General features: G+C 34.9%; 1 protein-coding gene across 1 annotated transcript in view; it reads left to right on the top strand.

Annotated features, from left to right (window-relative positions):
• LOC132561233 (post-GPI attachment to proteins factor 6-like) overlaps window positions 1-13420 on the top strand; it is a 33608-nt gene that overhangs the window by 14568 nt on the left and 5620 nt on the right. The window contains exons 6-11 of the mRNA XM_060225965.1: window positions 378-820; window positions 1630-1838; window positions 2179-2330; window positions 2857-3035; window positions 4918-5184; window positions 5473-5683. Coding sequence (XP_060081948.1) covers window positions 378-820; window positions 1630-1838; window positions 2179-2330; window positions 2857-3035; window positions 4918-5184; window positions 5473-5683 — 1461 coding nt within the window. The remainder of the gene's footprint in view (window positions 1-377; window positions 821-1629; window positions 1839-2178; window positions 2331-2856; window positions 3036-4917; window positions 5185-5472; window positions 5684-13420) is intronic.

Genomic DNA, 13420 nt, shown 5'->3' with positions numbered 1-13420 from the left:
TATCTGAAAGTGGTTGTTTTGAATTACAGGGAAAATGTTTTGTTTCAATTTTGTCAAAATTAATGATGAAATTGTATTTTCTTATATTTTTTCTGGGGATGGTTGTTCTGGAAAAGATGATTTGTAAGAGATTAAATGTTTTGGATTTAAAAGTAAAAGAAAACAATGATTATAAAATTTGAGAAAATATTTGAAGAATTATGGAGGATTCACCATAGACAAGGCATCAGAAAAAGCCCATATTTTTTTGGCTTTATTAATTTTCTGGGTTTGAAATAAGTATTTTGGGGAAAACCTTCATTGAAATTGTTGAAAGTCAGAGGGTAGATTTGCTGCCGTTAATTCTATGAATGACAATCCAAACTATTCCTTTTCAGGATGTCAGTTGAGGTACAAACTTGAAGATGCACTGAAACGACGAAAAGGTATTCTTTACACACCTGATTCGATCAAACATGTAATCAGCTCGAAAAACAAAAACAGCACCAGTGACATGGATGATGTGCTTCGGTTCATATCTGTGAAATCAAATGAATCTGAAAGCCTCCTGAACTATTCCATAACTACTGAAAATAACCAAACACAGTCTTTACGGGCACATGAGGCTTGTCTGTTCCTGCCGTCACTTGGTACCCTTCGTTTGGCCTCCGAGGACTTTGCCTCTTTATTTGTGTTTCCTGATGCACTCCTGTATCCTCAGCCAAACAACAGGATATTTATCCCTGACAACCTTGTTTTACTGACTCACTATAACATCTACGCCATGCAGGACTCTGGGGGCACGCTCAAGGTTGAGCTACAGATGGTGAAGGATCAGACAGTATGTACCAAGAATATCTCCATCGATTACAAATATTTTTTATATTTCTCAACTTTTGTGAAACTGTTAGCAAGGGCATTTCATTTTGAAGTAATATCTGAAATCTGACAGTGTTTCTTGGAATTGATAAACCCAGGTCAATCTCCTGAATCAAAGTAAAGTTCATTGATGATTAGGTGTTCAACTTATCGGAATATTAAAGTTGTGTTACAACTCCTAATCGGTTTGTAAATGGCATGACATGATCCAGTTTCCATTTTAGAATTTAGAATGGTAGACATTACAAAGATATTGGATATGGACATACAGTAATGAAGCGTCTTTCTTGTCCTCATTCATTGAAATATAAAAAAATATTAATAAAAAAGAGAAAATATAAATGTGCAAAAAAACTCTGTTTCAAATAAAATGTACTGGCTAACTATCTCTTGTTTGGAGAGGGACTTTTGATTTTTGACCATTTCTCTGAACATAATTTATATGTACAGTAAATCTTCTATGATATTGTTGATGATTTTAAGAATCCGATCTGTTTGCCAGAAAGTGCAGCTGAAAGTGATTTTACAGTTTATGAAAAAGAGTTTTATAAATGTACTTTTCTAAGTCTCAGAGATTAGAACATGTGCCATCTCCAGGATGGAAAGCATAGATAAAGTAATTTTTCAAAATTAACAGTTTCGTTCCATGTGTATGGGAATCTTCAAACTTTCAGGGCTATATATAAGTTTACGTGTTAAGATCATGTATAAGGACATGTGTCTGATTTAATATGACAACAAAAGATGTCAGTAATTGATTGTGTTGTACAGGATCCAAGTCAAGATGCTGTAGTGTGGGTGTGTATGATGAAGAACATAATACCAGGGAAACACTTGATTGATGAGTGTGAGGGCGGGATCAAACTGACTGTCAATTCATCTGTGCATGGTGCGACAATGACCAACCAACTGTATGTGCCCTACCCTGAAGAGGGTCGATGGTACTTTGGTCTCTACAGTGTGTGTTTTAACAAAAACAGGTGAGCAATGCATGATGTATGTATAAATTTTAATATACTTACATGTATTTCAAATGTCTATTTCATGAAAAATAATGTTATGTAGATCTCGTTAGTTAAGACACTTTACATTTTTCGAGTAGGTAGAATCACATCAATCTGTGATTTAATTCGTACTTAAAATGATTCATTGACAAATATAATTTGGTTGACTTCACGCATCCTTGTATCAACTGGCTGAAAACAAAAAAACGATTTCACTTAACATTAATTTGAAAACTGATTACAAATTGTAACAAGTTGAGTTTATTTGACCATTTAGACTGTGTATATTTTATAAATGGTGTAACATGTTTTACAGAACAATGAACCCAGAGGATTGTAAACAGCTGCCTATGGTTTCATTACTGGTGTTCACATCTCGTTGTGTGGAAGAGCAGTGTGGAACTTTTGGCCAGTGTCAGGAGTACATCAGTGGTCTCCATGTGTTTAGCGCATGTTCATGTTATGCTGGTGAGTTACCTTCACTTCCAATGACAATATCTGTGAAAATGTTACAATTCAGTTTTCTGTGGAATTATTTTCTCATGTTGAGGTGCTTTGAGAAATTCTAAACACAATCAATTCATGTTACATGTATGTAGCCAAATTTTCTTATTTTATTACCAGATTTACTAGAAATGATCCACTATGTTTGCTAACTTTATAATCTTTCCTCTCTGGCTGAGATCCCCTTACTGACTTTGAGCATGGAGGATGGTTATTTGGAAGATTCTATTAGTCTCACATTACGGTGTAGACAAAGGATTTCAACTTTGGGAAAATTAATTAAATTGCAAAAAATTTCGCAAGCCGTGTCAGCCTTGTGTTTGCAACTTAAGAATCTTTCACCTTTGTTTGAGATCCCCCATCTCATCCCCAAGAAGAAACATACTTGTAGAGTATGGTGTAGTAGTATTGATGTAACCCTTCATCATCAAAACTTTTTTCCCTTACTAGGGTAATGTTATTTGTTACAAATGTTGTTTTGTGTATTCAGGTTACCGTGGTTATGGATGTACAGATGCTACAGAGGCAGAGTCAGATACCATGCTGCTTATGACTGCACTCCTGTTAACATTGAGTAACATCTTCTTCATTCCAAGTATCTTTGTGGCAATTCATCGACGCCTGTTTGTAGAAGCTCTCGTCTATTTTTTCACCATGTTCTTTTCAACTGTGAGTATGATCACTAGCTGGTGATAGATATTCTTCCATGAGTGATCATATACTGGTGATTGATATCATCCCCCACTTCTTGAAGAAAAAGAGAGATATTAACTTGGGGGATTTCCGTCTAGCTGTCTGTCTTACCTCAGTTTCCATTTGATAAGTTTGCTAAATATTAACTGATTTCATTTAAATTTGGTTTGTAGGTGTGATAGTGAGACAATGTAACCCTCAAAATATTTGCTAGATAGTAGGAAACACTTGTTTGGTAGTAAGGCAGTCTGTTGCCACAGAACACTAGCTAGATTGTTGGACAATCTGTTCCTCAAAACACCAGGCAATCTGTTTCTCTGAACACTGGCTAGATAGGTGGGAAATCTGTTTCTCAAAATGCTGGCTGGATGTTGAGGTAATTTGTCTCCTATATAAAACTTGAACTGGTTTGTAGGACAAAATGTCCCTTAAATAAAACACAAGCTGGTAAATGGGACAATATCTCTCCTCAAACAGTTGATGGATAGTGAGACAATCTGTCCTATAAAACATAGTCTGGTTAGTAATGTTCACTAAATGCATTCAGAAGTCCCCTGAACTTCTAACTGGATAGTGAAGTAATCTCTCCACACCAACACAGGCTGGTGAGTGGGACAGACTGTCCTCTGAATGTATACAGAAGTGGGACATTGTATCTCCTTATTCACTGGTTGGATAATGAAAGAAAAGAATTAGTGATTTCTGGGCTTAAGTGCTTTACCAATTTTATTTCCAGAAAAATGAGGATACTTTGTATGGGTAGGCTATCTGTGTAGGTGAATGAGCATTATCTCTATATCTGGAGAAGTAGTAAAGCTGCGTTGTTACACATGTAACAATGATAAGTTTCAGTTCCTCTGGGCAATGCATGCTTTGTATGCTGAATTAATACATTTCCTATTCTACTGACAAGGATTGACTTTGTTAAATTTCTTGTGAAAAGCAATATTATATTCAAATCTAGATAGCTGTAAGTAAATTACATTGCATTATATTTGCAACAAAAATTAAAGTATAGTTGATTAACTGTATGCATGATGTAAATGTGGAAATCCACCAACAGTTTATGCTTTAATAGTTTGGCAGTATATCATGTATTTATATATATATATCTAGCTAGAAGCAATCTCGATCAATGGTTGAGTAACCTTAAGTAATGATCTTTTCATATGTTTGATGTGATAAGATAAATGTGTTTGTTATCATCAGTATAATCTACAGTATATCTACAATGCTCTTCCAGTTTGCAGCATTACTTTATATAATTGGTTTGATTCTTTTAGAATGACAGCAATACAAATGGCACCTATATGCATCACTGATAATTGCCTATTGTAATGCAGTATCACAGTATATTACTTGACTATCCTATGAGTTTACTTGTTTCTCATGCCGAGGCTAATTGATTGTTTGTTATGTGCCTTGTAATCTATCCCAATATATTCTAGCTTCTGATGCCTAGACACAGAACTGGGGTCAACAATGCCTATAGATATCACCTATTTTCCAATTAGACCATGTCTGTCATGTACTTTCAAGTTTTACTATGTCTGATTTTATTTCCAGTTCTACAATGCCTGTGACCCTATTTTCCTGTTTGATCATATCATGACCTATTTTTTCCAATTCTACCATGTCTGTGACCTACATTGCAATTCGATCATATTGGTGACCTCTTTTCCAATTCTACCATGCCTGTGACCTACATTCCAATTCCATCATATCGGTGACCTCTTTTCCAGTTCTACCATGCCTGTGACCTACATTCCAATTCTATCATATCTGTGACCTCTTTTCCAGTTCTACCATGCCTGTGACCTACATTCCAATTCTATCATATCTGTGACCTCTTTTCCAGTTCTACCATGCCTGTGATACAAAAGACGTAACCCATTACTACTGTATGATGAAGTATGAGGTGCTGAGCTACTGTGACTTTCTGGGCTCCATTATGTCATTTTGGGTGACAATCCTAGCCATGGCCCGCCTGTCACCACCCGTCCGTTCCTTTTTTCACATGCTGGGTGCCCTGTGCCTTGCCCTAGGGGTGGAGTATGATCGACATGGCCTCTGGGTGTTTGTGGTACCTGCTGCAGTTGGAATCATCATAATGTCCATATCATGGGTAAGCATATCATGCTAGAAATAACTAGTGGTATTATACTGCCTTTTCAGTATCATATTAACTTGTACTCACTCTTATGATATAATTGATTAAGAAACTTATATTAATTTCCATATAATGGCTGATTCTGGTAATTGTTGTGTATATTTCATGTGTTCCAGCATAAAAGTGCAGAATTGTAGTATGTCTCTTTATCATTGACTTACATCGTAGTAGGTATAGGCATGAATTTTTTACAACTGCAATACGTTGTATTAGAAGTTGTGATTTTGATCCATATTTTCACAGGTGCGACAATGCTGTATACGAAAGAACTGCTATCCCTCCAAGTGGCGCTATGTAAAGTTTCTACTACCTGGAGTCCTGTTTGCTGGAACAGGGCTTGTCATATTTGCCTTTTTAGAAACAGAAGACAATTACAAATATACCCATAGTGCCTGGCACATTGTCATGGCATTATCCATTGTATTCCTGTTGCCAGGACGACAGAAGCCTAAAGGTACGCCAATTTCTCTGCATGACCAGTTAGATAACCACCTTGATGCAGAGCAACCCAATAACTCATTAAAACTAGAGTCTTATATCTCACAGGATTGATGAACTGTCTACAAGGGTATTATTACTGTTAATTTTACCAGTTTTGCTAAAAAAAAAAGAAAAGAAAAATTTGATCATTCCTTTTTATCTGTAACATACTAGGTACTGAAAATCACAAATCAAAATTTTGATTGAATTGCTGTGGATCCTTCCTAAAAATTGTTCTATAATTAATTTGTGAAATCCAAGTACATGTAGATATGTGTATATTGATTTCAGAATAATTCCCGTAATTTTTTTTCATTATAATGAATCCCTGTTATGAAATAGAGGATAGCAGTATTGTGATGAACATGTCAAGTTGAAGCAAGAAATGGAAACTTAACAGTAAAACCCTGAACAGTGACTAATGACACACTAGAGAAGGAGCAGGCATGATATGAAGGATTCTTGGCCCCAAAAGATGTTTTTTCTTAGAATGAAATTATTGTTTTGGGCAAATATAATACCAGTGGTCTTAAAATGTATTCCTGTCATTCCAGTGACAGGATATATGTAATGTTGTGATGGGTTTGGTAATCACAATTTAATTTGAGACACTTTTGGTAAACAGAATTTTTCAACTCTTCAGGAAAGGATTACAATATGTACAGTTAGAAAATTTTGTCTGTGTGATTTTGTAGCTTGAAATTAATTCATAATCGTTGTTTTTTTAGCACTGGATAAATGGAAGTAATTCCAATAGAAAAACTGCAATCAATGTAACTTTTCAAAGGGCCAAGCTACTCCGTATTTGCATAATCCTTTAGTATGTTTTCTGTTTAATCTAATGATTTTAACCCAATCTATAAATCCTATTAATGTGGTTTTCCGAAATTGTATGTAAACACATACTAAATATTAACACATCAGTTATGCTGTTGTTATTGTGGTGTAGTGCAGAATTCAAAAGTTTTTATTTGAAATTTATGGTGTTTAAAAATCCTACAATTAACATTTATAGTGATATCTTGAGGTAATTTGTCTAACATTGTCCATTATTCTAACTATAAAGTTAATATTACATTCATAATTGCCAATTCTTGCTCTTGAAAACATGATGAAGTTTTTGTTTAGTAATTGTTACTCAAGAAATATGTAAATTTTTAAACATTTTATGTGAAACATAATTATCCTGATACTACAGCTTAATCTCAAACTGATATCTCTACTATTCTACTAACAATTTGTGATTTAGACTGATGACAACTGTCATTATCCTACACTAACATCTTCAAACCATCATACAATAACATTATTCTGCTTTTGTCATCATTGTTTATTTATTTAGTTCTGGGAAAGTCAATACATTTGGGGAAATTGTGATTTGTTTTATTACTTGTTTCATTTGTATGCCTTTTCCTTTCTGTGGGTTGACATACAATGTTACTCATATTTGTCACTTCAAGGTGCATCCTATCCTGTTTCAAATAAACCTGATATCTTTAGAACTTCTCAACAGATTCATTTGGGATTATTTTATCTAACAGATGGTTGCTGGTTTTTTCATTCTTTATTTATTTATTTATTTACTTTTTTCATTATGATTTTGTTACGTGCCTACAATATGTTTCTGTTATCAATCTGTATAGTTTGATTTATTCTTTGTCTTACATGTACTATAATGACCAATATTTGTCTAGAGTTAACAACACTATTTGATATGTAATTGCACTATGAATATGCATTCAGTGGGATTTCTATTCTACTACCTGTATTTGTGTAATATAATATTTTATGATATTAACATTACTAATATTAGAGAGAAAAAGTCCTTATTAGATGTATTACCTCTAGTGTATCATGAATGTTGAAAGTTTCATACTTTATAGAAACCTTACATATGAGTGCATCCTTCTTGATAATTAAGGCCCAAATGTGCACTATTTAAATTTCAAATTGTAACCAAATTAATGAAATATAATTTGTAAATTAAAGATGTAAATGATAGCTAGATAGGAAATGATACAGACTGTAAACAGTGTAAACATTTTGACTTGCATGGCATGTAATTTTGAGTTATTAGGTTTTTTTTTCAGGTATGGAGAATGCATGTTTACCTTTTCTAAGCTGCTTTTTTTACTCTTTTACACTTTATTTGCTGAGGAATAGTGAAAGAAAGGTTATTGACAGTTTTATTGATTTTTTTCATTCTTTTTTAGCATTTGAACTTCTGCTGTTATCAAGTCTTTCTTATACGCATTTTCAGTCATTAATAGGATGAAGGAAACCCAAAGGGTTACTGACAGTTCATCCTAAGGGGTCAAAAGGGTTACTGACAGTTCATCCAAAGGGGTCAAAAGGGTTACTGACAGTTCATCCTAAGGGGTCGAAAGGGTGACTGTAAGTTCATCCTAAGGGGTCAAAAGGGTTTCTGACAATTCATCTTAAGGGGTCAAAAGGGTTACTGACAATTCATCCTAAGGGGTCAGAAGGGTTACTGACAGTTCATCCTAAGGGGTCAAAAGGGTTACTGACAGTTCATCCTAAGGGGTCAAAAGGTTACTGACAGTTCATCCTAAGGGGTCAAAAGGTTACTGACAGTTCATCCGTACGGGCCAAGTCACCATAAATGTGATCCTCTCTCTCTCTCAAGGATAGGTTGTATTTCTTGGTTCTATAATGAAATGATTAGAATCGGATTTGTAAAACCATGACAAACATTAGTAAGAGTGATGGAGACAATTGCTGGACTACTGATTTATGATATTGATGTGAATGTATTGACACCAAGGCATGGATAAGATAGCCCAGCACATGTGGATATTTCTCATTTTTGACACAGGGAAATCTCGACTTGGTGCTTAAATCTTCTGTCTCTTCCACTCTGATTGGTACCTTTACTCAATATTTGGCACTATGTGTCGTGATAGTTAAAGTGACATCATATTCAATTATCTCTCTGACTTACATGTATAACCAAATAATGAGGTAATTTAGTCAAATCAAAGAATTTGGAAATTAAACTATTTCTGCAATTTTGACAAAATGATATACAAGAAATAGAATACATTACCTGTATATGTTCGAGATTGATTTATTTCAGTCTCAGGCTGACATACTGTAACAAATTCCCAATCGAGGCAAACTCTTGAATGAGGTTTTGTTATAGAACGTCTGCCCTCAACTGACATTTTTCAATTTAGAACATGTACAGGTAATGGAGGTCAGAAGGGAATATTGCAATCACCATTGTCCATTTGTCAGTTTGTCCAACTTTGATTTCTGCAAAACTGTCTTAAGGTTAGTTTGTCCAATGCCACTCAAAGTTCATCTGGTGCTTCCTTTCAGAAATTGGTTGCTTGTAATTGCTTTTCAGGTCTGGAGGTCAAATGTCAAGGTCACCTATACTAGAAGTAGAAAATAGGTTTTTGCTGAATATTTCAAGTTTTGTTTGGCTAATTTCACTCAGGTTTCATCCAAAGCAGCCTCGAAAGAAGTGCTTACTTTGGATTTGCTTCTTCAGGACTTTTATCATTCACCATATCATTCATAAAAAGAAACAGTATTTTCTTTTCCTACCTCCACAACAAAATTAAAAAATGGTCATGATAAAGATGCAGCACTCCCTGGTAAAATCTTATTATTGCATGAGATAAGCCAGTGTGTATGAGATATCATTCTCATATTTGAGTTTATTTAATAGGTTTACATAAGCCAAGGCAATTGCCAAAACACCTATCAGGCCGGCTGGTATTAGTAATAGTCAGATATCCTAGCCTGGTTAACAAGGAGTATAAGTAGTCAGATATCCTAGCCTGGTTAACAAGGCGTATAAATAGTCAGATATCCTGGCTTGGTCAACAAGGTGTATAGATAGTCAGAGATCCTGGCCTGGTTAACAAGTTCTGTAAATACTTGGATATCCTGGTCTCATTAACATTGGTATAAATAGTCATAGATTCTGGTCAGGTTAACATGTGTATATATAGTCATAGATTTTAGCCATGTTAACAAGGTGTATAAATAGTCACATGATCCTGGCCATGTTAATAAGATTTATAGATCCTCAGATATCCTGGTCTGTTTAATTTTAGTATAAAAATTCATAGATTCTAGTCAGGTTAACATGTGTATATATAGTCATAGATCTTAGCCATGTTAAAAGGTGTATAAATAGTCACATGATCCTGGCCATGTTAATAAGATTTATAGATCCACAGATATCCTGGTCTGTTTAATTTTAGTATAAAAAGTCATAGATTCTAGTCAGGTTAACATGTGTATATATAGTCATAGATCTTAGCCATGTTAACAAGATGTATAAATAGTCAGAGATTTTGGCATGGTTACCCTGGTACAAAAATAACCAGAGATCCTGGCCTGGTTAACAAAGAGTATAAATAGTCAGAGATCCTGGCTCTGTTAACAAGGTGTATAAATAGTCAGAGATCCTAGCCTGGTTAACAAGGTGTATAAATAGTCAGGTATCCTAGCCTGGTTAACAAGGAGTATAAATAGTCAGAGATCCTGGCCTGGTTAACAAAGAGTATAAATAGTCAGAGATCCTGGCTCTGTTAACAAGGTGTATAAATAGTCAGATATCCTAGCCTGGTTAACAAAGAGTATAAATAGTCAGAGATCCTGGCTCTGTTAACAAGGAGTATAAATAGTCAGAGATCCTGGCTCTGTTAACAAGGTGTATAAATAGTCAGATATCCTAGCCTGGTTAACAAAGAGTATAAATAGTCAGAGATCCTGGCTCTGTTAACAAGGAGTATAAATAGTCAGAGATCCTAGCCTGGTTAACAAAGAGTATAAATAGTCAGAGATCCTGGCTCTGTTAACAAGGTGTATAAATAGTCAGAGATCCTGGCTCTGTTAACAAGGTGTATAAATAGTCAGAGATCCTGGCCTGGTTAACAAGGTGTATAAATAGTCAGAGATCCTGGCCTGGTTAACAAAGAGTATAAATAGTCAGAGATCCTGGCCTGGTTAACAAAGAGTATAAATAGTCAGAGATCCTGGTCTGGTTAACAAGGAGTATAAATAGTCAGAGATCCTGGCTCTGTTAACAAGGTGTATAAATAGTCAGAGATCCTGGCCTGGTTAACAAAGAGTATAAATAGTCAGAGATCCTGGCCTGGTTAACAAGGTGTATAAATAGTCAGAGATCCTGGCCTGGTTAACAAGGTGTATAAATAGTCAGAGATCCTGGCCTGGTTAACAAAGAGTATAAATAGTCAGAGATCCTGGCTCTGTTAACAAGGTGTATAAATAGTCAGAGATCCTAGCCTGGTTAACAAGGTGTATAAATAGTCAGAGATCCTGGCCTGGTTAACAAAGAGTATAAATAGTCAGAGATCCTGGCCTGGTTAACAAGGTGTATAAATAGTCAGAGATCCTGGCTCTGTTAACAAAGAGTATAAATAGTCAGAGATCCTGGCTCTGTTAACAAGGAGTATAAATAGTCAGAGATCCTGGCCTGGTTAAAAAGGTGCATAAATAGTCAGATATCCTAGCCTGGTTAACAAAGAGTATAAATAGTCAGAGATCCTGGCTCTGTTAACAAGGTGTTATAAATAGTCACGAGATTGTGGCCTGGTTAAAAAGGTGCATAAATAGTCAGATATCCTAGCCTGGTTAACAAAGAGTATAAATAGTCAGAGATCCTGGCTCTGTTAACAAGGTGTATAAATAGTCAGAGATCCTGGCTCTGTTAACAAAGAGTATAAATAGTCAGAGATCCTGGCCTGGTTAAAAAGGTGCATAAATAGTCAGATATCCTAGCCTGGTTAACAAAGAGTATAAATAGTCAGAGATCCTGGCTCTGTTAACAAGGTGTTATAAATAGTCAGAGATCCTGGCTCTGTTAACAAGGAGTATAAATAGTCAGAGATCCTGGCCTGGTTAAAAAGGTGCATAAATAGTCAGATATCCTAGCCTGGTTAACAAAGAGTATAAATAGTCAGAGATCCTGGCTCTGTTAACAAGGAGTATAAATAGTCAGATATCCTGGCCTGGTTAAAAAGGTGCATAAATAGTCAGAGATCCTAGCCTGGTTAACAAAGAGTATAAATAGTCAGAGATCCTGGCTCTGTTAACAAGGTGTTATAAATAGTCACGAGATTGTGGCCTGGGTAACAAGGTGTATACATAGTCCATTATTCTCTCTACCTAACCAATTTGTATAACGAGTGATTAATTCTCATCAAATTCACCTAAAAAGAAGAAAAAAAATCATGCCAAACCTGTTTATGATGCCAGATTGGAGAATTGGTGGCAGTTTTCAGTTTTATTGTGTAATGATTTTAGTCTAATTTTTCAGATGATAATTTGGAGCTTATATGTACTGATTTGAATGGAACACCTTCAGACCAAGTGTGTCCGGAGTAGTGATGTCATGATCAAGGCATGTTTATTTCAACCTAGATGTTCAGGGTTTTGTTGTATTTCTCTTGAAAAGCTTAAACTACAATCTCTACTAGAATTAGATGAATTGTTTAAAAACACTAATAGATGAATCAGCTGTTTGTAATAGTGTTATAAGTGTCAAGACATTTGGTATTAGATGCATGCTTGACTGATAAATATCACTGTGTATTTATGTCATTTCGACAGATACAAGCAACTAGTACTTTCTGTCTAAGATACAGTTGCCTGTCAAATATACAGAGTATGAAGGAAATTTATACCACTGTAACTGATAGATATCAAAATTCAATGTTTTTTTTTTCATTCCTTGGCTTTTCACCGAACTGTTATAACCTGTACCTGTCCTTAAATGGCTTTATTTATGTTGTAACTGATAGAAAATTTAAATGATATTAGATACCAGTGTACATACTGGTGGTACGCTGATCATGGGACTTATAACAGAGAGACTCCACTGTGGTTAGGGACTCCAAGCTTCCATATAGCTGGGCTATAATAGTATGATTCTTCTGTCTAGATTTAATCACACTATATAAATTAAAAAATCTAATTTATGTTGTTTACATATTGTAGTAAACCTCTGTTGTATTAAGTGCAATGAACACATTTTTTTATCAACTTGATTTATTTCTATCTGTACTGGAAAATCTTATCTCCCAGAAACATATTTAAAAAGTATACTGACCGATAGGACTACTTGAAATTACTGTGGTGGTGACATCATCCTACAAAACAAAGTTCCTTCCTCCCAAACTACATGTGCAGTGTAGTGCTGTTATGTGTGATCAACACTGGCATGTTTACCTGCATGTGGATGTTGTGTGAAGTCTTGTGTACCTGGACAACCTGCGGTAGGATTGATTTTTGCTTATTTCTATTTGTTTATTTGCTTTATACTAATATTACTAATCTCTGTTTGCATGTTTTAATGTTTCTTTTTCCTGAATTGATGACTTTGATGGACCATCATTTATCTGACATTTTCACAAGTAAAATAGAAATTAGATAACTCTTTCTCCATTTACAATTGAAATAAAACTATTACTTTTTTTTTGTTTTATTTGAAGAAGAAATGGATCATCAAAACAGCTCTGTCATGTGTGTTAGATAGGATCTGTACTGCCTAGATTTAATGTCATGTGTGAAGGCTAGTCATTATACACAGGTTTCAATGATGTTGTTAAAAGATGGTTGTTTTACAAAGGTTTCAATATTGCTATGAAGGGTGGTCATTATACACAGGTTTCATTTTAGTGTTTCAAGGATGATCACACACAGGTTTAAA

This window comes from Ylistrum balloti, unplaced genomic scaffold (genome assembly GCF_031769215.1).
Source record: "Ylistrum balloti isolate Yb309-2 unplaced genomic scaffold, AGI_CSIRO_Ybal_v1 Utg369668, whole genome shotgun sequence".
Taxonomy (NCBI): Eukaryota; Metazoa; Mollusca; class Bivalvia; order Pectinida; family Pectinidae; genus Ylistrum; species Ylistrum balloti.
Note: the sequence above shows the minus strand (reverse complement) of the source record. Positions and strands in the feature narration are given on the sequence as shown.